The sequence below is a fragment of the Perognathus longimembris genome, chromosome 1, assembly GCF_023159225.1.
Source record: "Perognathus longimembris pacificus isolate PPM17 chromosome 1, ASM2315922v1, whole genome shotgun sequence".
NCBI lineage: Eukaryota > Metazoa > Chordata > Mammalia > Rodentia > Heteromyidae > Perognathus > Perognathus longimembris.
Window position 1 is genome coordinate 50552709 of NC_063161.1, and position 24515 is coordinate 50577223.

The 24515-nt window shown below is 53.4% G+C and overlaps 1 protein-coding gene across 1 annotated transcript; it reads left to right on the forward strand.

Annotated features, from left to right (window-relative positions):
• The first annotated feature begins 320 nt into the window (after positions 1-320).
• Krt80 (keratin 80) lies at positions 321-23919 on the forward strand. The gene is made up of 9 exons (XM_048364075.1): positions 321-735; positions 7726-7934; positions 12599-12659; positions 12964-13059; positions 20851-21015; positions 21336-21461; positions 22069-22289; positions 22733-22788; positions 22924-23919. Exons 1-9 carry the CDS (start codon positions 436-438, stop codon positions 23046-23048), a joined length of 1359 nt encoding a protein of 452 aa, XP_048220032.1. The 5' UTR covers positions 321-435; the 3' UTR covers positions 23049-23919.
• Positions 23920-24515: the final 596 nt, after the last annotated feature.

Sequence of the window (24515 nt, forward strand, 5' to 3'; positions counted from 1 at the left end):
AGCCACAAGCTCTCTCTTTCCTTGCTTCTAAATCTGCTTTCTTGTTGCCTCCCATGCCTGACCCACACAGCAAGTCAGCTTTGGTCCCCTTCTCTGAGATTCAGGCTTGGCTTGGTTATGGGGGGGTGGGGGGGAGGAGGGGACTATGGCCAGGCCCCATCAGCAAGGCAGATACCCTTCCCTCCCAAACACACACCAGCCCGGGAGTCCAAAGGTGTGTGGTGCTGGGGGAGGGGCGGGAGCCTCACGTCATCTAACAGGTTGGTCGGGCTGGGAGGCGTCCCGCCCTCCTGCAGCTAATGAGCACTGTACAACAGGTGTTTGTGCCTCAGTCCCCAGCTTGTCCTGGCTGTGACAGGAGGTAGCTGCCTGCCACCTCTCCAAGGCTTGCTCGGTCACCCCAGGGCCCTCCCGCTCCCAGGCCGGGGGGCCACCATGGCCTGCCGCTCCTGCGTTGTTGGCTTCAGCAGCCTCAGTGGCTGCGAAGTGACTCCTGTGGGCGGCCCCCGGCCTGGGACCTCAGGATGGGACAGTTTTGGAGCCCATGGACCCAGCTTCAGTTCATGCAGCCTCACAGGCTGCCGGCCAGCTGGTATGATGCCCAAGGTGACCGTCAACTCTAGCCTACTTGTACCCCTGGATCTCAAGGTGGACCCAGCCATCCAAGAGCAGAAGAACCAGGAGAAAGAGGAGATGAAGGTCCTCAATGACAAATTTGCCTCCCTGATTGGCAAGGTAAGCAGGGGGACAGAGGTGGCAAAACAGAAGGGCTGCCAGGCCCGGGCAGGTGGCTGAACTCTGTATTTCTCTGAGCATCACTCATCAAGCCCCACCCCTGATGCCAGCCAATGGGGAGGCAGCTTGGCAAAGCCAGCAGGCTAACTCTGAGTACAGAGATGAAGAGGGATGTCCTGATGCATCCCCTGGTTTCTGGGGGAGAAAGAGACTCCCAAGAGTGTTTAGATACAAACCTGCTGCATGGCCTGTGAGTACCCTACCCCCCAGTGGACCCATGGAAAAAGCCAAGGGAATGCCTCCCACAAAAAGGGCTCGTGGAGGCGTGGTCTGCCTTCCTATCTCCAGGGCAGTTGGATGGAGGCGATGACACGGAGGCTTGTTCTCCTGTCTGTTCCTCAAGCCCTGGCCCAGCTGCATCTCTCAAGGCAGCCCCACTGAGCTTCCCAGGCAGCAAGCTGAATAGGCAGGAGGACCATGGAGGAATTCAGGGCTGCTGGAAGGAGACTCGCTGAGGCTGTGGTGGGTTAAGATGCAGCTGTGGCATCAGGAGATAGGAATGCAAGAGATGAAGACTTCAAGGTAGAACCAAGCAGCCAGCGGGGCCTCCTGCTATCCCACCTTAGTAGATGAAGAAGCCCCTGGTCCCCTGGCCCCCATACTTCCTAGACTCTGTTTGTCTGGGGCTCTTCTGTGTATCTCTGGTCCCAGGGCAAGAGTCCTGATTTCCACCCAAACCTACTCCCCATTTACCTTCTCCAAGAAATTCCTTGGGTCCCGCAATCCCAAGGTCCTCCCAGGTCCTCCAAGGTTCTGTCCTGCCCAACAATGATAATCAGGAGAGTGACTGCTGTGTTGATTGTTTGCTATTACCTCGACTTCCCTCAAGAACCTTATGAAAGATGATGTTTGAGGGCAGAAAGTGTGGCTCAAGTGGTAGAGTGTCTGTAAAACAAGCAAGAAGCCCCGAGTTCAAGCTCTAGTACCAGAAGGAAAAGGGGAAGGGGGAGACAATTAGCACCCATATTACAGAGAAGGGAAACTTTACCTTCCCTACTCTCCCCGTAAACAGAAGCCTGAGCCTTCCATCCTGACTCAGTCCTTGTATCTCCATCTCAGGGTCTGCATTCCTCTGGTTGTGGCTGGCCTCCTAGTGAGGGAGCAGCTGGCAGAGAGGATGGGGAAAGCAGCCGGCAGACCCCATGCCTTCCCAGGCATTCCCCGGCTCCGGCCAGGAGTTACAGATGAGGCTGTTAAGTTTTCCCTGCAACACTGGCTGGGCCAGGCCTGGCCCAGTGCCATGGCGCTCTGTGCCACTGGGTCTCAGTTGGGAAGTTGGATGAGGATAGCCCAGATATCATTACTGCAGAGCTATTGCTTCCCAGAGTATGCAGATGGGAAAACGGAGGCCCAGAGAGTCTACGGGCCTTGCTCAAGGTCACACAGACAGAGAGACAGACAGACAGACAGACACACATACATACACACAGAGCACAACGCAGTTTAGATTAGACACAAAGCCAGTGGTCTCTGAAGCAGGACTCTTTTTTTATTGGGCTGGTCCTGGGGCTTGAACTCAGGACCTGGGCACTGCCCTTGAGCTCTTTTGCTCAAGGCTAGCACTCTACCACTTTGAGCCACAGCTCCACTTCTGGTTTTTGATGGTTAATTAGAGATAAGAGTCTCCCAGGAACTTTCCTGCCCAGGCTGGCTTCCAACTGCAATCCTCAGATCTCAGCCTTCTGAGTAGCTAGGATTACAGGTGTGAGCCACTGGTGTATTTCCCGCCACCATTTCTGTGCAGAGATGGGAGCTTCCTGGCCCACAGCTGGGCTGCCCAGATGGAGAGCTGCTGAGAGGAGGGACGATGGCAACCCAGGCAGAGCATCTTTTCCCACAGTGGGGGCACAGAGTCCCACTGTGGGATTGGTTTTCCTACCCTTGGGAGGCAGGGCTCTGCAGAGATACCTCCTCACCAACCAAACCTGGTTAATCCCTTAAAAGGAGTGCTTCACTGAGCTATGTAATTTGGCTCAGATGGGTGGCTTTTCTCCCTGGAATGCCAGTGCTGATGTCACCCTGGGCCTCTGCCGTGGGCAAAGGGTGGCAGCCAGTGGGTGTGGGCACAGGGAGGGGGTGCTCAGGGAGGGGGTCCTGTGCACAGGGCCAAGGTGGTATCCTGCAAGAACCTTGACAGAACTGGACCCCCCCTCCAAACCCTCAGTTTGGGCTGTGAGATAGGGTGCCCTTTGCAGTGTGATACGTTAAGTGTGTGTGTGGGGGGGTGTCTTTAATTGCTGAGGGTCTGTCCCCAAGGAGCCCTGTCTCCTAGGAAAGCTGGAGAGGCCAGTTAGATGCTGATAGTGGTTGCAAGAACAAGCTCGGCAGCACCATTCCTGAGCTTCAGTCCTGGCTCAGCCGCTGGCTGGCTGTGTGATCTCAGGCAAATGACTTCACCTCTCTGTGTCTCCATGCACAGAGATGTAATGGGCCCCTCAGTCCCTGAGTTCAAGCCCTATAACCACCACCACCACCAAGAAAAAATTCCATGGAATGTATCCCTTAAGTTAGTAGATAGGCTGTAAAGCAGTGCTGTTTCTTCTATTTGTTGGCTGTGTTTGCTTGGACAAGTTCTGCTCTGCGGGGGGCCTTGAACTCCTGCCAATGGCAGGTCTGTCAAAGCAGAGTCCTGAGAGGAGGAACTGAGGAGAGGTGGCAGCAGGAAAGGCTGGGGGTGGGGAGAGGCAGAGCCCACAGCATCCAGCAGGGGTGCTCTTGGGACCTCTCACCTACCCACACAGCAGAGGGGGAGGAGGTGGACAGGAAGTGTCCGAGGTTGGCCTCAGGAGGCTGTGGAGAGGGGAGCAGAGAACAGTGGGAATGTCTGGGAACAGAGAGGTGGAGACAACGCCTTCCCCTGGGCCTGGAGCATCTCTGGACGTCCCTTGAATCGTCCCCTCTAGAGCCTTCCAAGGGACTCAGAGCCTTAGTTGAAGGCCAGGAATCCGGTGTCCTTCCCAAAGACTGGAGGCTGCCTATCTGGAGAGGGTGGAGTGGAGGAGAAAAGCCTCCAGGTGAGAACCCTTGGAAAGGATGGAGGGAAAGCTACATGCCTGAAACAGCAGCCAGGCCTTGGGTGGAAGGTGCCGTTCCAAGGCAATCCCTAACTCCAGCCAGGAGTCCCAGCTCTGGCTGCTTAGTTTGCCCTTACAACCTTCTGGACTTCAGTTTCCTCATCTGTGAAATGGGAAGGCCTATGGATCAGGTGTAGGATCACCGAGTCTCTCCTGGAGCTGACAGGCAGGCAGGGGTCAGCCAAACCCAGGAGGAGGGCTGGGAGGGGAGAGCTCAGCCACCTCCATGGGTTGAAGGCTACTGCCTGGCACCTCTCAGTGCGGGGATTATGGGCCCTCCCTAGGCTTTTGTTCCAAGAGGGAGGAGTCTTTCTGCAGGAACGGTCCTGGGTGAGGGACAAGTTTCCACTGCCACCCACTGAGACAAGAGACCGCCCCAACTGACTGGGATACAGGGGCTACCTTCGCCCTCCCGCGCCCCAAGACCACAAGTGCCCTCAGGTTGAAGTAGCAAACCAAATGCACATCACTTCCCAGCAGGCCAAGGGCAAACGTGGAGCACTAAGGTTATGTTAAAGGAAGGACTTCCTGGTGGGAAGGTTTTCCTGTTGCTCATGGGTGGAGGAAAGAGCCCCGTGTCTCTCCTCTCACCCCACCCTCAGTGTAAACACAGAAGAGAACTCCTGCTTGTCAGAACAGAGGGAAGGTGGAGTGAATAGATACCTCCCCCTGCCCCCCCCCCATGCTCTCTCTCACACAAAAGCAGAGCAGAAACCCTACTGAGCTCCAGCCCCGCTGAACCTGTTTGGCTGTGACAACAGCAAACCAGGAGGTTTAAGGCAGAACAGTGTACAGATGAGAGTGACAACGCTCCAATGCCATGGTCATCTAGGGCTCCTGCTGGTCTGAGTGGCGCTAGATGCCAAAAGGAAGCTTGCCAAGGTGTCTCAGAACAAAAAGGAAACTGTGAGCCAGATGCTGAAACTGAGGACTGTGGTTCGAAGTCAGCCCAGGCAGGAAAGTCCACGAGACTCTTTTTAATTTATTTTTATTTTTTGCCAGTCCTGGGGCTTGGACTCAGGGCCTGAGCACTGTCCCTGGCTTCTTTTTGCTCAAGACTAGCACTCTACCACTTGAGCCACGGTGCCACTTCCGGGTTTTTCTATATATGTGGTGCTGAGGAATCGAACCTAGGACTTCATGTATACGAGGCGAGCACTTTACCACTAGGCCACATTCCCAGCCCTCCACAAGACTCTTATCACCAATCAAAAAGCCAGAAGTGGAGCTGTGGCTCAAATGGTAGAGCACTAGCCTTGAGCACAGAAGCCCCAGGACTAGCATAATAAAAGGAAACTGCAGGGCTGGGGATATAGCCTAGTGGCAAGAGTGCCTGCCTCTGATACACGAGGCCCTAGGTTCGATTCCCCAGCACCACATATACAGAAAACGGCCAGAAGCGGCGCTGTGGCTCAAGTGGCAGAGTGCTAGCCTTGAGCGGGAAGAAGCCAGGGACAGTGCTCAGGCCCTGAGTCCAAGGCCCAGGACTGGCCAAAAAAAAAAAAAAAAGAAGGAAACTGCAGGTGCTTGTGGAATCCCCCAAGACTAGAGGGAGAGCCAGACACCAGTGGCTCATGCCAATAATCCCAACTCAGCCTCTCAGGAGGCTGAGAGCTGAGGATTGTGTTCAAAGCCAGCCCAGGCAGGAAAGTCTAGGGTCCTTTTATCTCCAATTAAGTAGCTAAAAGCCAAGAGCTGTGACTCAAGTGATTCACCACCAGCCTTGAGCAAAATAGCTAAGGGACCCAGGCCTGGCACTGAGTCCAAGGCCCAGTACTGGCACAAAAAAATAAGGAAATAAAAATAAAGAATGAAGGGGGAAGGTACCATGCAGGCACAGGGTGCATGGTAGCCATCAGAGGGGCCTGCATGGGGAGTGTGGCCTTTGCTTCCTGCATGGGCCTGGGTGCCACCTGACCCCAGTTATCATCCCACCCTCCATCACCCTCTTTATTTATTTTATTTTATTTTATTTTATTTATCCAGTCCTGGAGCTTGGACTCAGGTCCTGAGCACTGTCCCTGGCTTCTTTTTGCTCAAGGCTAGCACTCTGCCACTTGAGTCACAGCGCCACTTCTGGCGGTTTTCTATATATGTGGTGCTGGGGAATTGAACCCAGGGCTTCATGTATACGAGGCAAGCACTCTTGCCACTAGGCCATATTCCCAGCATCACCCTCTTTAAAGGGAGCCAAAAGGCTGCTAGCAGCTGGGCTGGGGGTGGCCTGTCTATTTGTTTGAGACCATAGGGAACATCACGGACCGAAAGTTACAGCATCCCCAGGACAAGAGCGTCCCTGGCCATCCAGAAGCAGACACTCCTTCCATCTCAGGGCCTCCCCATGTTCTGGGACCCCAAGAGAGGGGTAGATGGGTCAGTCTGGTGAGGAGGGTGGTGGTCAGAATGAAATACGTGAGAAGCAGGCCAGACTAGAACCTTGGTACCAGAAGGAAGGCTGATTTGCCAGGAGCTTCCTTCAGGAAGGAAGCAGATAGACTGGATGGAGGGAAAGAGGATGCTCAGGTAGGCTGGGTGTGGAAGAGGGAAGGGGATACACTGGATTGGACTGGGTTAGTTGGGGGAAGGATGGGACCCTGGAGGGGTATTGGTGGCTAGGTTTCTAGCAACTCAGAAGACAGAGCTGAGGAACATAGTTCAGAGCCAGCCCAGGCAGGAAAACCTATGAGATTCTTATTTCCAATAATCATCCCAAAGCCCAAAGTGGAGCTGTGGTTCAAGTGGTAGAGCAAAAGCCTTGAACACAAAGAACACAAAGCTCAGGGACAGTATGCAAGCCATGAGTTCAAGCCCCAGGAATGTCACCAAAACCAATGACAACAACAACAAAAAGTGACCTTTACTGCCTGCTGGTGGCCAATCTTTGGTCCAGCAGGAGGTGTGTAGGAAGCAGAGCTTGAGGAGAACAGAAGACATTGGAGCCCTCTCGATCCTGGCCCTGCCTGGAGGCAGAACCTACTCAGACAGGGCAACTGGGTTCTGAGACCCCAGGGGCCTCACAAAGGACCAGAGACACACGTGTGGTGTTCATTCAAAGAACCTAATGCAAACTGTGTAGATTCAGGTCTTGTCTGGGGGACTTTTGTGTCCTAACTTTGTGTCCTAATTTTGTGTCCTTGGGCAGTTCTTTCAGCTCTTTACCTCTGTTCCCTCATCTGTAAAATGTGCTCAGGAGAACACCTGCCCCTGGGGGCATGGCCGGCATCTAATGAGTTAAAGACAAGCGCTCTGAACTAGGCCTGGCACGAAACAGACACAGCACAAACTGTGGGCATTTAACTATTCCAAGTACATCTTAGCTCCTGCCCCCAACAGCCTTCACAGGAAGGCGGGTGCTGTCACCCCCATATTCTAGCTAGGGTAACTGAGGCTCAGAGAGGCTGCAAGTCTGGGATTGTCCAGAAGATTAGCATTCACGTTCCAAGCAGGCTCCACCTGGCCTAGTTGCCAAGTGTTTGCTGAAACCAAGCTTGCTGCAGAGGGTGGGGCCTACAGGCCTCTGACACCTCGTGGTCTTAAGGGTCTCGCAGCCCAGCACCAGGTAGCCAGCCGCCCTTGGCTGCCACGTTTCACAACTGGCTCCCCCTCCCTCATTGGGCAGCCCTGCCCTCCCTTTGCCCCTCCTCCATTCTCTCCTTATCTCAGCATCTCCGGCTCGATCAGTAACCCGAGGTGCGCGCTGCGTGCAGTCTGCCCAGGTGGATGAACATCAATGAGCCACCACGTCCTAGAGACACCCCCCCGGAGGTGCAGCCATCTGCCTGGGCCCCCTGATACTGACGCTGATGCTGGCGATGGGGCCGCCCCGGACCCACTCAGCACCCTCCTGCTCTCCCAGGTGCAAGCGCTGGAGCAGCGCAACCAGCTGCTGGAGACCCGCTGGAGCTTCCTCCAGAACCAGGACTCCACCACCTTTGACCTGGGCCACCACTACGAGGCATTCCAGGGCCGGCTGCAGGACGAGCTGCGCAAAGTGAGCCAGGAGCGGGGACAGCTGGAGGCCAACCTGCTTCAGGTGCTGGAGAAGGTGGAGGAGTTTCGAATCCGGTAGGTGGTACCCAGGGACTCAGCCACGACAGAGAAAAGGGAAAGAAGCCATGGGACATTTGTCATCTTGAGACTATCTATTGAGGGTGTCACATAGACCAGATGCCATCCTAAATACTGGGGTATGGCTGCTCCCTTCTCAGGAGTGACCCCTACAGCATTGTCAATCTCAGGTTGGCTCCCAGTTAAACCCTGTGGTTACTGGCCCTCAGGAGCCCCCTGCAGAGCCTGGAAGCAGCCTGCTTGTGGCCATGTTGGGTGGGATGGAACTTCATGCCATGCCATTAGAAGAGCTGAAGATGTGCTTCTGCCTTGCACATGACTTTGGGTTTTGATCTCAGCTGACTGGAGAGAGAAGCAGCCAGGTGCAGGCCAGGAATGGACAGGGTGGGGTTTATTTGAATAAGGACACATATTGTCCCTGATGGGGACTATGTGCTAGGCATTGGAGGCACCTGGAAACCAAGGCTATAAAAGAAACATAGCCCCTTCCTGGAAGATGCTGAGCAGAGAGCAGGTAGGCTGTGTTGACCAGTGGTTCTGAGTCCTGTCCTGGGCATTTATACCAGGTGTTAGTCCTCTACTCCACCCTCACTAGCTCTGTAGCTATGACAAGGGAGTTCGTTGCTTCCTAGCTATACCTTAGTTTCTTCCTGTATGAAATGGAATGACACACACCCCAGCTAGTAGGAGGAATCAGTGGAGAGTTTAGCAAGTAGGGCCTAGCAGCAGTAAAATGGCAGCTCCCTGTCCCCTAGAAGGCTCAAGTTAACAAAGGTTAGTTGAACTGAACTGGTCCATCTTGATGGACAGAAAAGGCATTTGGGTGGCTCAGAGAAGAGGGTGAGCCTCTGTGAACAGGCAGCAGGCAGGGATTCCAGGACAGGGAGACTGCGGCAGAGCAGAGGAGCTGTGCCCCTGTGTCCTCTTCTGGGTTCTTGTCTTCTGAGGAGTCCCCAGCTAGGGTGAGGGGAGGACTGAGCACAGGTCCCCTGCTTGTATCCTTCTTGTGGTGGATCCTTACCCAAGCCTTGGCAGTTGGAGGTAAGGCCTATATTCTATAGCGCAGCCAGGCAGGCTGGAGGATGGGGTACAACTTGCCCAGGTATCTGGGGCCCTTTCCCCAAGCCCTGATCTCCTGGGCTCTAGGAAACACACAGGGTGTCTGATTGTCCATTTTGGGCTGGTCAGCTGCATACCACCCGACAATGATGTTAAGTTGGTTCACCAGAATCCCCAGCCTGGTTCACTCACTCTTAGTAGCTCTTTGGCCCTCTGAGGATCAGATAATGGCAGAACTGGGTGTGTGTGCGCACGTGCTGGGGGTGGGGGTGGGGGTCTTGGGTCCTTTTATGGCAACAAACAGAGGCCTGGCGAGGGCAGGGCTTGGGGCTTGTTGGCAGGCACACAGCCATGCATGCTAAACCCATCCCCACCAGGTAAGGCTGCTCACCAGCCCAGCTAGACGGCGTCCACGCAGCAGTTCGATAAGAGTTCTGTGCAATCACAGCTTGTTGTTTTCAGCTGGCCTGCTGCCTGGTTTCTGTCCACTCTGCCTGACTTGCTAGGTTAGGCCCTGGGCTTCTCTTCCTTCTGTGCATAGGGAGTCCACACAGCAGAGCACTGGAACAAATGGCAAGATTCTTAGGTCTGCAGGCCAGATCCAGAGAGCTGCGGCTTGGTTGTGCAAAGCCTAGGGGCCCCTAGGAGGGAACTGTAGACACCGGGTGGAGCCCTGATGGGGAGGAGCTATACCCTGCCTCTGCAAGGCGATGAGATCAGCCTTGCTCCCTGAAATAAACAAGTGGTAGTGGGAGGGGTGCAGGAGTGTGACAAGCTGAAAAGGGCCTGAGGAGGGGTTTGGGAGCTGGCAGGCTGGTAGAGGATTGGGGGGAAGAGGCATAGAGACTCAGGTGTTACCTGTGAGGATCGGGGCTTCTAAGGGTGGGCAGATAGTAGGGGCATCCCTGATCTGGCTAGTCCAATGCAGAGGCCCAGCAAGGGGAAGCAACATGCCCAAGCCCACACAGCAACTTTGGGAGGCTGTATACAGGTGGGTGGTGGGTGGGAACATGGGGTGGAAGGGTGGAAGGGGACTGAAATCCAATCAGATGCTAAGCATACCAGGCTGTGTGGGCTGAGGCAGGTCCCACACGGCTGAGGAAGGGGCTTTTCTAAGTCACACAAAAGGCTATGGATGAACAGCAGTAGTAAGTAACCTTAGACCAGCCCAGACTGGAACCCAACATCAGGCCTCTGCCCAGAAGTCTTATTGTGCCACTAGCCTATGGCTCAGACTTTGGTCCACCTCAAGGGCCCCTGGCTGGGCCAGGGCAGATCCAAGCCTGGGAAAGATGACATGAGGAGGCTTCCTTCAGTCCTCACACTCCTGAGTGGGTCCCCTGATTCCCATTCCCACCCCTGCATTCTTCCTCAGATCTCCCAGTGGGGTTCTTCTGCGTGGGTCTGCAAGGAACACCCTAGAAACATAGGCTTCCTTCTCTAACAAAGGACATATTTGTGGGGTGGGTGGCTGCTCAGCCAAGGCCTAGTGCCCCTCTTAAAGCTTTTCAGAGGATCAAGCTAAACATAAATTGGGAAACAGGCACCATGCACTTAGAAATTACTTAGTGGGCCAAGTAACAGAGATCTCTGAGGGAGTGGGAGGCAGAAAGGCTACCCAGAGGATGGGAAGTCCAGTGAGGAGATACCAAGGGGCTGAGCACCTGCAGGTCCCAGTCTGGCTGCGTCCTCAACTGTGCTACCCAGAGGAGGGGGAGGGGACGAGAGGAGCGCCCACCCACCTAGGTGTGAAGGGCAGCCAGCAAGGGGTCCCTAGCCCAGTTCCCAGAGAAAGGCACTCTTCAGCCCCAAGTCCCATGGGAAGCCTGTTCAGGTCAGCCTATCTCTGAGGTCTGGGGAGGGGTGTGCAGGGAGCCTCCCCCCCACCCCTCCCCCCCACCCCTCCCCCCCAGGCTTCCCGAGGCTTCCGACTGCTATGGGCCACAGATCCTGACACATTGCCATTGTCCGAGGCATAGGACGAGTTCCCCAGGACACCAACACTTGAGCCCCCTGCTTTACCAGCACACCACAGACACCCCCAAGACTTTCTCTGAGCCCCCCACTTCCTCATCTGTGGAAAGGAACCCATAGGACTTGCCAAGCAGGGGACTGTGAGGTCCCAGGAGAGGGTATAGGCGAGCACCCAGCCCACTCCCCATCACTTTCAACTCTGATGGGACATCAGGGACATGTTGTTCTCCCTGGCCCAACTCCTCTGTGGAACCCCTATGATATGCACCCTCATAACCCATTTTATTTTATTTTTTAAATTTTATTTATTAATTAAATTTTGTTGACAAGGTGTTGTGCAGTTACATAATAGGGCAGTGTGTACATTTCTTGTGATATCTTACACCCTTCATACCCCATTTTAGAAGCAAAAGGTGGTGTGAGCAGCTGGCACTCTGTGATTCAGGGACCCATGTGTCCATAAGCTCTCGCTGCCCATATGTCTCCTGCCTTTAGCCCTTTGGTGGGCTGGGGGATGAGAACCTCTGAGGAGGTGCATCCAGTCAGCTGACAGGCCCTACTGTGGGGTCAGGGACTAGCCAGGCAGGTAGGGGGGCTGGAATTAGCACCAGTAAGTCAGGTATTCCCTAGAGAGGAGAGGAGAGGCAGACCCCATGCTAGGAGGGCCACAGCAGGCTGAGGTAGGAAGCCTGAGGTTGGTACATGCTCTCCCACCTGAGGGTCCAAGACAAACGAGTGTGTATGTACAAAGGTTTAAGCTCAGGACCACTTGGTCCACACCTCCACTTGCAAGCTTTCAGCTGGTTCATTGGAAATAAGTCTCTTGGATTTCTCTGACCAGGCTGGCCTCACCTAAAGCCTCAGATCTCAGCCCCTTGAGTAGCTAGGCTTACAGGTGTGAGTCACCAGCACCTGCTTTGGCAAAGGTGGGAGAGAGCTATGATCAGGGACCCGAGGACCCAGGTCCCCATCCATGGGTGGGGGAGGGTTTGTGGGAACCCTGAGTAAGGAAGAAGCAAACACTTGTAGTGTTGACAACACACAATGTATCATTTCTGCCTGCCACTCAGAGATCCTTCCCTTATTCCAAAGATACCCCTTAGAGACAAGGAAGCCAAGAGAAGAGGGGTGATCTTACTTGCCTCTTCCTATTCTCCTTTGCAGGGTGCATGATGGGTAGCCTCCCCCTGTCTAGACAAGCAGAGGGAGTGGGAGGTGAGGCTGCAAGGAAGGGGGCTGGGTGGGGGGGAAGGTGTGAGCAGGATACTCTGAGAGGACCTGATGCATGCCTGAACCTCAGATTCTCCAGGAAGAGGTAAGGGGATAGAAGAGAACAAGGAGCCAGGGCAAAAGGAAGGGCTGCCATCAGAGAGAGGTTTCAAAGAGGACACTGATAGGCTAGGAGCCAGGAGGTGGGTGGGGACTGCTAGGAGGAGCTGTCAGTCATGGGAGGGAGGGAGGACCCATGAGCCAGTGTCATGGAGAGAGGGTATTTGTCATGGAAGATCAGTGTCTCCCTGGCACAGGCCCTGGGTAGGTATGCAGCGGCCTGAGCCACCCAAAGAGAGCTAAACAAACCCCAAGTTCCCACCACCTCTGTTGATCAACCCCTTTCCTCAACTCCACAGGTACGAGGATGAGATCTCCAAGCGCACAGATCTGGAGTTCACATTCGTCCAGCTGAAGAAGGTAGAGTGGCCAGCCCACTTCCTCTAAGGGCCCTTACCCTCTTTTCCTTAGGAGAGCCTACTTCCCCTTGTGCCCACGCCCAGCCCTCATAAAGCTTAAGTCTCGGGAACAAGAAAAAACAAGGCACAGAGCTCTGCCTATTCCCCAGCCTGCCTTTGGTCTCAGGCCCCGAGCCAGATCTCCTCCAAGACGCCCCCTTCCCACCCACCCCCATTCATATTTGGGAAGCTAAGCCCAGCCTCCCACTCCTGCCCTGGGACTCTGCCATTCCCTGGCTGTCTCTCACTTCTGCCCCCAACCTCAGGATCTGGATGCTGAGTGCCTTCGACGGACTGAGCTGGAAACAAAGCTGAGAGGCCTGCAGAGTTTTGTGGAGCTGATGAAAACTATCTATGAGCAGGTGAGTTGGGGCCAGCATCCCACTGAGCCAGAGCAGACCAACAAGTGGCACAGGGGAGGGAAGGGAGCTGTGGAAACTTCCAGTCTTCACCAGCTGCAGCCACAAACCTAACAACCCCCTGAGCCCCTCTCTGTCCCCGTATCTTCCACTTTGTCCTCATTTTGTGAAACATGGGAAGGAGCTCTCAGTCTGCTCTCCCTGGAAGCACTGTAGCTTTGGCTGGAGTACTGAGGGCACACGAGGGACATTAGGCAAAGGTCTGGGGGCTGGCCTTCACCCAGGCTCCTTTAGTCATCATTCTTTGGTGAGTTTTTTGGGGGGTGGGGTGGGGGTGGGGTTGGTTATGGGGATTGAACTCAGGGCCTGGGTGCTGTCCCTGAGGTTTTTCCCTCAAGGCTAATGTTCTACCACTTTGAGCCACAGTTCCACTTCTTGTTCTCTGGTGGTTAATTGGAGATAAGAGTCTCATGAACTTTCCTGCCTAAGCTGGCTTTGAACCACAATCCTCAGATCTTAGCCTCCTGAGTAGCTAGGAGTAGTAGTACCCTGCTTAAATCACCACTCTTATAGAACTGATCACTCTCTTAGCCCCGGGTCCAGCTCTGACATGCATACATTTTGCCCCTCTCCACGGCAAGCTGAGGCAGAGCAGACTTCCAGCCCATCCTCTGCGCCACCCCCCTCCAATGATCCAGTAAAGGCAGCAGCAAAGCCCCCAAACGTGAATTCACTTCCCTCCTGAATCCTCTGCTGAGTGGACAATGGCCTGACAAGCTCTATGGTGCTGCGGGTACTGCCATCAAGTGAGCCCTTCGCTGGGTCCTGCACCCGATTTCTCAACCCACTGTGGTAGCTAGGGCAGAAAAGTCTGTGAGACCCTTAATTTCAATTAACCAGCAAAAAGTCAGAAGTGGAGACGTGGCTCCAGGGGTACAGTACCAGCCTTGAGGGGGAAAAAAGCCAAGTGAGAATGAAAGGCCCTGAGTTCAAGCCCCAGTACCAACACACACACACACACACACACACACACACACACACACACACACACGATCCTTCCACAAATCCCAAGCACCTTCTGGCAGCCTTAGCATGCCTGGGCTCTCTGCGTGGCAGACCTGTCTGTAGCCATCGGCACAGCAAAGAGAACAGCCCCACACTTAGGGGCAGCCTGCAGGCAGCCTCCTGGCCATCCACACTGGCTGTACTACCAAGCATCCTGTCCTGACGCAGCCTGGCCAGGCTGGGGTGCTGCCCAGAGCTTGAGAAGTGGTTCGGTGCTACTCTGCATACATTCTCAGAGAACTGGTGGAGGCCAGACAGGCAGGCATCAGAGACCAGCGCTGCAGAGTCTGTGCTCATGGACACTCGAAGCTAGCAGAGCTGGCAGAGCCAGGATAGAGGGTGGTAAGAGCCAGGTCACACACAAATCAGCCAGGTGATCCTGCTGGAGGAAGAGGAAGTCTGGGGACTTCTCCAAGAAAGTACAAGCAAGCAGAGGCCCAGCCCAAAGAGCTGCACAAAGCCTGAGGCGGGAGTGAGCTTGGTGGCAGAAAGAAAATGAGAAAGCCAGACTGAACAGGGTGGGAGCTGTGAGTCCGGGAAACAACCCAGGGGGGGCTTGGGCTCTGAGGTAAGAGTTTTAACCTCGGGCTGGGGATATGGCCTAGTGGCAAGAGTGCTTGCCTAGTGTACATGAGGCCCTGGGTTCAATTCCCCAACACCACATATACAGAAAACAACCAGAAGTGGCGCTGTGGCTCAAGTGGCAGAGTGCTAGCCTTGAGCAAAAAAGAAGCCAGGGACAGTGCTCAGGCCCTGAGTCCAAGCCCCAGGATTGGCCAAAAAAAAAAAAAAAAAAAAGAGTTTTGACCTCAGATAAAGGTGACCGGCATCAAGGGCTACTTGCCAGGGGCAGTGCACAGGGAACTCTGGCTACAATGTGTGCTGTTATGACAATTGGACAGAGGTGACAATAAAGGAAGGCAGGGCGAGTGCTCCATGTCCCTGGGGATTGGTTCTGGGAGCCCCGTAGACACTCAGAGCCTGTTACACAGAACAGAGTGGCATGTTTCTCACATATGACCTATGTACCTCCTCCAAATACTGTACGTCATCCCTAGATTTCTGGTAATACCTAATGCAGTGCAAAGGCTGGAGAAGTAGTAGTGGTGACACTGCATTGTCTGGGGGGTAGAGAGGAGAATAATGACAAGAAAAAGTCAGATGAGCAAGTGCTTTAACAGTGATTGATTTTGCAAGTCTCAGTGTGGAAGTCCATGGGATATGTGTTTTATTTCTCTCCATTTGCCACTGATGGCTAAGATGGCAACTCTAGACTCTTTGCTATAAAGATTTACCACAAGCTGGATACCAATGGGTCATGCTTTGTAATCTTAGCTACTCAAGAGGCTGAGATCTGAAGATCATGGTTCAAAGCCATCCCAGGCAGAAAAGTGTGTCAGACTCTTATCTCCAGTTAACCAACAGAAGTAGAAATGTGTCTCAAGTGCTGGAGTTCAGCCTTGAGAAAAAAAAAAAAAGCCCAGGAATAGTATCCAGACCCCTAAGTTCAAGCCTTAATACCAACATACATGCACAAAAAATTCACTACAGGGCTGGGAATATGGCCTAGTGGCAAGAGTGCTTGCCTCATATACATGAAGCCCTGGGTTCAATTCCCCAGCACCTTGAGCAAAAAGAAGCCAGGGACAGTACTCGGGCCTTGAGTCCAAGCCCCAGGACTGGCTAAATAAATAAATAAATAAACAAAATAAAAAAAAATTCACTACAAATATCAGTCACCTATGTAATTTATTGGTTTTCTAATAGCCATATTTTACATCAGAAGCCAGTCTAGATTTGTGGCTAAGTGATGAAGTACTTCCCTAGCGTGCATGAGGCTCCAAGTTCTACCACTGAAAAAATTATAATTATTTATATATCTGTAATTTATAGATTTGTTATATTTATTTATATATAAAATTTAACAATCTATTTCAATCAAATATATCCAAAATATGATTATCTCATTTTATAATCATACTTAAATTTAATAGGCTATTTTACTTTGTTTTTCCTTTTTTGGTCAGTTGTGGGGTTGAACCCAGGGCCTGGATGCTATCTCTGAACTATTTTATTTTATTGCTCAAGGCTTAGTGCTCTACCACTTTGAGCCATAGCACTGCTGCCAGTTTTTGAGTGGTTAATTTGAGATAGGAGTCTAACAGGGACTTTTCTGCCCAAGCTGGTTTCAAACTGTGATCCTCAGCTAGGATGACAGGCATGTGCCACTGGCCCATGTCTTGCTATTTTACTTTTTCCTCATATTAACTCTTCACAATCTGCTCTACCACTTGAGCCACAGCTCCACTTCTGGTTTTTTGGGGTGACAGACTAGAGATAAGAGTCTCATGGACTTTCCTGCCTGGCTGGCTTCAAACCGCGGAACTGTATTCCACTCTTCCAGATTCTTAGTTGAGACTGGTCACACCCCAAGTGCTCATTAGCCTCCTGTGTCCATGGCCACCCCTCTGGACAGAGCAGCTCAGGGCAAAGGTCGCCCGCTACTAACTCTGGCTGTCTCAGAAAACCAGAGAGGAGCCTGGATAGCCCCACGAGAGATGGACACCAGATTCCAATTTAAAAAGCCTAGCTGTGGAAGCCCATTCTGTGTCCCAGAAAGCAGCCTTTCTCCCTCCCTAACACACACAACACACAGTGCTTTCCCACCACACAGCCCTTCCTAGCCAGCTGGGCAGAACCCCATGGCCGTAAGCCAGCCCCCTCAAGGGACACGTGGAGCCCAGATGCAGTGCCTTTATCCAGAACTTGGCCTGCCCCACCCATAAGCCCTGGTTGCAGGGATTAGCAGCGGAATCTGCTGATGACCTCCTTCAGCCCACTGCCCCAGGGCCGCCTGCCCAGCTGGCTGCCTAAACAGCTTTGGCAGGAAATCAGCTGCTCTGACCCCAAGTCCAGGTGTCATTGTTGTGACCATTTATTTGCAACAATAATATCCTTCACTACTATTTATTAAGTGTTTACTATCGTCCGGACACTTAATTAAAGGCTTTCCAGAACTAATCTCAATTAATCCCCACAACAACCCTGTGAATTAGGGATAAGGATTAAATGTAGGAACACTGCCTTTAGAGCAGGTTGGATCTGAGTCCTGGCTCGGCGCTATGTGAACTGGACAGGTTTTTTTCATCTCTCCATGCCATCATTTCTCCACTTGTAAAAAGGGAGGAATAATAGCTCCACTTCACCCTACAACTGTGAGGATTTAATTTTTAACAGGTCCTCCAGCACTTAGAACAGTATTGGTCAGAGTGGTAAGCATTTAACAAGCATTAACTGGTTTCAATTCTGTAATTACATCTAGTTTACAGATTAGAAAACTGAAGTTTTAGAACCTTGACCACGGTTACCTAATGTGAGCAAGCTACATCAGACACATAGATGGACACATTCATGCCTTTCCGCAGTTTGAATAGCAATCAATTCAGAGCCACACCAACTTTTTTTCTGGACACGAATTCACTAAGTATTACTGATTTCACTTGATAGTCATGACCCATCGGCATATTGGATCTTTTATTCCATCCCTAATTGCTAACATTAGCTCCCAGCTCACATATTATACTCCCCAGTGATAGATTACAGGATGGCTGGTTCTTCTATACGGGTGTGGTATACCATGCACCCATGCTTTCTTGATGTCATTCGATGGTAACTGTATTTTTAGAGTTAAGTTACTGAGCAGTCTGTCTCATGCTTTGTGCTGGGTAGATGGTGGTCGTTTGTGTGCACACATAAGACAACAGAATCACCCTGCTTCAGCATTTTTACTAAAAAAAAATAAATAAAAGGAGCAAATTGCTGCGTTAAGTAATGGAGTCACTCATGCAAGGCACTCATCCTGCCCACAGTTGCTCTAACACTGTAGAGATGCTCAGGAGCAGGGCTCTGCCTGATCTTCTTGCTGAACAAATACGTGCTGATGCTAGTCGGAGTCCAGTGCCCTGAGTGCTGTTTACTAAGCCGCACTGAGTTATTCCTGAGCAGCGAGGTCTACCCGCCAGCGGCCACACCGCAGCCTCCTTGTGCCCTGGCTCCCAAGGGAAGCTGGACTGCAGTGTCATTCTTGTCAGCCTTGGGGTGCTGAGGGCCCACCCCAGCCTAGCATCTCTACCCCACACAGGCACGCATTGTTATGTCCTCTGTTCCCAGCGGGGAACAGCGTGTTTGGACAGATCTACGGATGTTCGGAACACCCCCATTTCCTGCTTCTCTTTATTACACTCCTACCTAGCCTGGGTTTTGAGCTCAGGACCTGGGCAGGGTCCCTGAGCTTTTTTACTCAGGGCTGGTGTTCTACCACTGGAGCCGCATTTCTACTTGTGGGTAACTGGAGGTAAGAGTCTCATGGACTTTCCTGTGTGGGGCTGGCTTTGAACCACAATGCTCAGATCTCAGCCTCCTGAGTAGCTGGGATTGGAGGTGTGAGCCAAGGGATGCTCAGCTCATTTGATGATCAGTAGTGCCCCCCTCAACAGCGGCCCTCCCTCCACCCCCTGGACAGCGGGCCACTGAGCCTGGGATCCTGCCAGTTTCACTGCAGAGGATGCTGCCCAGGAAGGGATTTCAGAATGTCTGCCACTCCTCTCCCAGGAGGTGCTGGTAGGCAAAGGGCCTGGCAGATGAGCGGTCAGGAAGGGTGACCTTCTGCTCTGCTCATGTAGCCATCTGACCCCACCTGGTCAGAGCTATAACAATGCCCCTCATGGACCCTCAGCAGGAAAAGTTCAAACTATAAAGAATCCTACAAGCCAGACGAGGCTGTGCTTTCAATGAGAAAACACTGGAAGGGAAAACAGAGCACAAGACAGAGAAGTGGAGGGCATAGACAAATGAAAAGAGCCATATGGAGCCAGGTGCTGGTGGCTAAAGACTCAGGAGGCTGAGATCTGAAGATCAGGGTTCAAAGTCCACCCCAGTAGGAAAGTCCTTGAGACTATTATCTTCCAATTAACAACCAAAAAGCCAGAAGTGGAGCTGTGGCTCAAGTGGTAGAGCACTAGCCTTGAGTTAAAAAGCTAAAGGACAGAGCCAGGCCCTGAATTCAAGCCCAGTACCAGCATGCACACATACGCAAACACATACACACACACATACCCACACACACACGCGCACGTCATATGGACCATTACAATGTGCAGACTCATTTGGATCCTGGCTCAGAGTTTGTTTTGTTCTCCCTATAATGACCTTCTTGTTTTAATTTTTAAATGTATTTTTAACTGACAAACATTTTTAAAAACACATGTAAGTGGTATATTTTATTATGTTTCAATACATTATGCAAACATTTTGACCATTTTAAACATATCTAGCTCCTCAAACATTTATTTTTATGTATTTACTTATTTCTATATTTTATTTTTTAATTGTTACTATAAAGGTGATGCACAGAGGGTTAACAGTTACATAAGTCAGTTAGAGTACATTTCTTTTTGGACAGTGTCACCCTTTCTCTCACTGTCTCCCGTACTTTCCCTCCCATTCACACCCACAAGTCTGTATAGTTCATTTGCAACCTAGTATCTAGTGAGGACCACTGCTCATTTGTTTACCCTTTGTCCTTCAATTTCTGTGCCCCTCCCTATCCTCCTACAGACAGATAAATGGACAAACAAGACAAAAAGAAAACAAAAACACCTCTTGTTTCCAGTTCCTGGAGTTCATTTCGATAAATGTTATTTTATATGATCAGAGATGGTTCAGTTATAAAGGGTGACAAGGCCTTCAGCCCCTGGGAGTTCTGACTGACACGCAAAAGATGGATTGCAAATGCCAGCGAGCACGATGCAGTCCACACCCTACACCTGCAGAACATTCCACGGTGCCACCCCACATCTGCCTACCTAGCGGAGACACCCTGGCCAACTCAATCACACTGCACAGTGCTGGCAACACACACACACACACACACACACACACACACACACACACACAAACACACACACACACACTGCCCTGCCTGTTTGTTTGTGCCCATTCAGGGGAAGCAGCCTAGACTCAGGGCCACACTGCAAACACTATTTCTACCTCCTCCCTCCACACCCTTTGGCCTTTACCAGGGAAGACTGGCAGGCTGGAGACGTAGCAATCCACCTGGGGATAGAAAGATGGAGAAGAAAGAAGCCTCCAGCTCCTGCCTTAGCTGTCCCCACTTCAGGAGCTGAGTGGGAGCAGAGGAGACAGGAGCTGCCCCTTGCAATTGTGTCCACCTCCACCTGTGCCTCAGTGTCCCCTCTGCCACTCGGGCAGATAAACAGGCCAGAAGGAGGCTCCCACAGAGAGCTGTGAGGATTTTGAGCAAGCTGGCACCATGGAAGAGAAGCAGGCCATGCGCTCCCCTTTTGCTTCTGGCAGGCTGTACCCCATATTCAACGAGGCAGGCCGGAAAGCGTGGGGGAGGGAGATGGGCTAGCCAGCCTCTATCTACCCTCACCCTGCCCATCACCATGCTTGGTGCTCCATTCCGACATGTAGTGGTTACACTGAGCTAGAGAAAAACAGGGCTCTGCCAGGCCCAGCTCTGAGGGCTCATAGGTCTTTCCTCCATCTGCCAGGAGGAGGGGGGCCAGGCCTGGGAGGGGCAGAGAAAATGGGGGATCAGGCAGAGCCTGAGGGACAAAGGGAAAATGGTGGGGCTAAGAGGCCCGGTGGCCTCCCCCCCACCCTATCCCCCCACCCTGAGCCTGTCTGTTTGTCTGCTTGAACCAGGAGATGAAGGACCTGGCAGCCCAAGTGAAGGACGTGTCGGTGACCGTCGACCTGGACAGCCGCTGCCACATCGACCTGAGCGGCATTGTGGAGGAGGTGAAGGCCCAGTATGACGCCATCGCGGCTCGCAGCCTGGAGGAGGCCGAGGCGTACTCCCGCAGCCAGGTAGGAGAGACGCAGGACAAGGAAGGGACAACGGCTATTGACCTTCAGGTGACCTTGAGGAAAGCAAGCACCTAACAGCTAAAGGGAAGCCACCGTCTTTGCCCTCCTGGAGATTTCCCTGTGCTGTCACCTAGGCCAGGTGTGGGTGCAGCTGCAGGGCTTGCCTCTAGCTGTGATCCAGGATCAGGTTGGGCATCAGGGAGAGGGAGGAGGACCCAGGAGGACCACGAAGGAGGTAGGAAGTGTTTGTGGGAAGGAGGGGCTGGGAAGAGGGTCGGGAGGAGACACCCCTCACCTTGACCTCCGCCATGACCCGGCAGCTGGAGGAGCGGGCGGCCCGCTCTGCGGAGTTCGGGAACAGTCTCCAGAGCAGCCGCTGCGAGATCGCCGACCTCAACGTGCGCATCCAGAAGCTGCGGTCGCAGATCCTCTCCGTTAAGAGCCATGTGAGTAATCGCAGCAGCCGCCAGGTCAGCAGAGAACTCACACCCTTACACGCCAGTGCACGCCAATGCACACGACCCCCGACCCAGGGACGCTGAGCTTCCCAGGGCTCCCAGGCCTCAGTTTCCTAATCCAATGCATAGCAGAAAAGCAGAGACAGCTGAGGTTGTGGAGAGTGGGGACTGTGTGAGCCAACTGGCCAGGGGTGATGGCATGTCTCTCTCTCACACACACACATGCACCTGCACACACACCAGGCATGCTCAGAGCCCTCGCCTCCAGTCTAGCCCCCCGCCACCCCCCCACCACACACACTGCCATAAGAAAGAGGGGAGGGGAGAACTAAGTCCCAGCCCACAGCCAAGACAAGACTCCAGAGCAAGCGCTGCTTTGTGAGCACAACCAGACTTCCCTGTCTCCTGGGGAAAGTGTCTCTTTAGGTCTAACTGAACTCCCTCTTGCTGCGTGGAAACCCATTACCACACCAAGGAATCCCATTGTGTCCCCTCCATACCCACCTCTCCCCCCAACACACACACTACCAGGCACACATCTGGCCTGGCCTGGCCTCCCTCCCTCCCGCCCACCATGACCCCCTTCTCCCTGCAGTGTCTGAAGCTTGAGGAGAATATCAAGGCAGCCGAGGAGCAGGGGGAGCTGGCTTTCCAGGACGCGAAGGGCAAGCTGGCAGAGCTGGAGGCCGCCCTGCAGCGGGCCAAGCAGGACATGGCGCGGCAGCTGCGCGAGTACCAGGAGCTCATGAACGTCAAGCTGGCGCTGGACATCGAGATCGCCACCTACCGCAAGCTGGTGGAGGGCGAGGAGAGCCGGTGAGAGGGGCGGGAGGGCCTGGAGAGAGGGAAGGCTGGAGGCCCGAGCTCCCCCAGCGTCTGCCACTCCCCTGGGGCACCACGCAGGGAGTCTGGCACACCTTCCTGCCAGACCCAGCTCAGCTGCTTTCTGGAACCTCGGCTTCCTTCATTACAGTCTCAGTTTCTCCATTGAGAAGAGGGGCTGAGCGTAAACACGGCTCAGCTGTGGTAGGAAAGCCATACACAAACAACTCCCTGGTGATGTGAGTTCATTTCTGCAGAGAAAAGAAAGGACAGAGGCAGAGAGAGCTGCTGTCTGTGGCCTTGGCCTCACCATAGAACTACCGCAGGGCTAGAAATGACAACCAAGAATCACCTGTCCCCTGCCAGACCCCCCCAAGTCCCCATACCAAAGTTGCTAAAGCCACAGGTCCCCTTTACATTGTCCACCCCCTCCCCAGGATGGACCTGCCCTCAGCCACTGTGGTCAGCGCCGTGCAGTCCAGAGCCAGAGCCGGTGAGTTACTTGCCCAGGGCCTGCTGGTAGAGAGGGGTATGGGGTTAATAAGGGTTCGTGACCCCTGAAGCACCATTTAAGTGGCTCTCAATCCTCCAGCCCCTTCCTTCCCCTGCCCCTTTGTGTCCCCTGTAGTTGCCTCCAAGCCCAGCTTCACCAGGTCTACTTCCAGGAAGAGGAAGACTCGCAGAGGCCCCGTGATCCAAATCACAGAAATGTCAGAGAAGTACCTCGCACAGGAGTCTGAGGCCTCCCAATAATCAGGCAGCTGGACCTCCCCTCCCCCGAGAAACCCCGGGTTACTCCCACTGCAGCAGGAGGGACTTATGCTAGACTCCAGAAAATGGCTTGGAGCTGCTAGGTTGGGAGGGGAGACAAAACTTGATACTGAACTAAAAGAAGGGTTCTAACTGGAGACCCTCCTACTCATAGATGGCCAGAGGCAGGGAGCAGTACCAGATTCACTCCCGATCAATGTCTTCATCTCTTCTTTCAACCTTCTGGCCACAGGTGTTCCTGGCTGGGCACATGGGGACGTGGGGTCAGTCTCTGTCCACCTCCTCCCACGTAGGGCTCAGACCCAGGCACTCTGACTCTTTTGCCCAATGCTTGCCCTGAACCATTATCTTAGGCCTGACTTTGCCTCTGCCCAGGGTTTCGAGGCCAATGTCCTCCCTTCCCACCCAGGCCATGGGCTGAGCTGAAGGAGACACTCAGGGCCTACAGATCAGGAATTCTTGGGGATCTGCGGGCTGAGGACCTGCTAGCTTTCCTGAACTTGGGCCCTCCCCAAACACCTGACAGTATTAGGGGGTCAGGGGAGAAGAGGTCTGGGTGTCTGAGACCTGAGCATAGACCTCAGGTCAAGCCGGACATCCATCTGCACCCTGCTCTCCTCCTGTGGGCACACCCCCCCCAGGAGATCCCAGTCAGAACTGGAAAGACCGCCCCCCAAACCAGCTCCCCAGACCCCTCCAGAAGCTACTCTGTCTTTCATCTGCTCAAGAGCACTGGAAGACAGATAGCAGTCTGAGAACAAAGGAGAATTGTCCCTCCTTCCATGACCTTGCCATGCTGGGGTCTGGTCCCAGCTAGGGTTCTGGGTGCCATGTCTCCAGCCCTTGGCCTGGTACTGCAGGCCCTGGACATTCTGCCAGGAAACCCCAGGCCCTTTGCCCTTGAACCCCATTTTCCAAGGCTCTTCTTTGCATACCCTAGAGACCCAGGACATCTCATCCTGTGGGCTTCCTGCTCCTTCTGGCCCCTTCCTCCGTCCCTTCCTCCTCCCCCTGCCTCCAGGAGGCCATGAAGAAGGTACGGTCCAGACGGGTCTGAGAGCTTCTGAGCCCTTGTGCTGTGCTAGGGAGCCTCGAGCACAGTCTTCAAGAGACTCAATCCCACAAAGACAAACTGCATCCAACAAGAAAATCTGACAGGCAATTTCCTGTTGTTTTTTCCTCGTGGCCCTCACCTCTGAGCTTAGAAGGGTGCCCTAAAGTGCAGCCTTGCACCCCACAAGCCACCTTCGCTCCCTCTCCCATCTCCTCCACTACCAGCCCCTGCCTCTCTTCCTTTAATAGCCTGTCTGATCTGTTCATCTCATTTTCTAAGACAGGGTGTCCTAAGGCCTTGGCCCTCCAGGCCTGCAAGGGGCGCTAATGGGCTGCTGACACCCTCTGCCATATAACTAACTCCACATGAACTCATCCTTGAAGTCCCCCTAAAAG

Excerpts from the sequence above, each read along its gene's own strand:
- Krt80 (XM_048364075.1), top strand. The coding sequence starts at position 436 with ATGGCCTGCCGCTCCTGCGTTGTTGGCTTCAGCAGCCTCAGTGGCTGC. Across the intron at positions 21,462-22,068 it reads TCCTCTCCGTTAAGAGCCAT|TGTCTGAAGCTTGAGGAGAA; the intron begins GTGAGTAATCGC and ends TTCTCCCTGCAG. Across the intron at positions 22,290-22,732 it reads GTGGAGGGCGAGGAGAGCCG|GATGGACCTGCCCTCAGCCA; the intron begins GTGAGAGGGGCG and ends CCCCCTCCCCAG.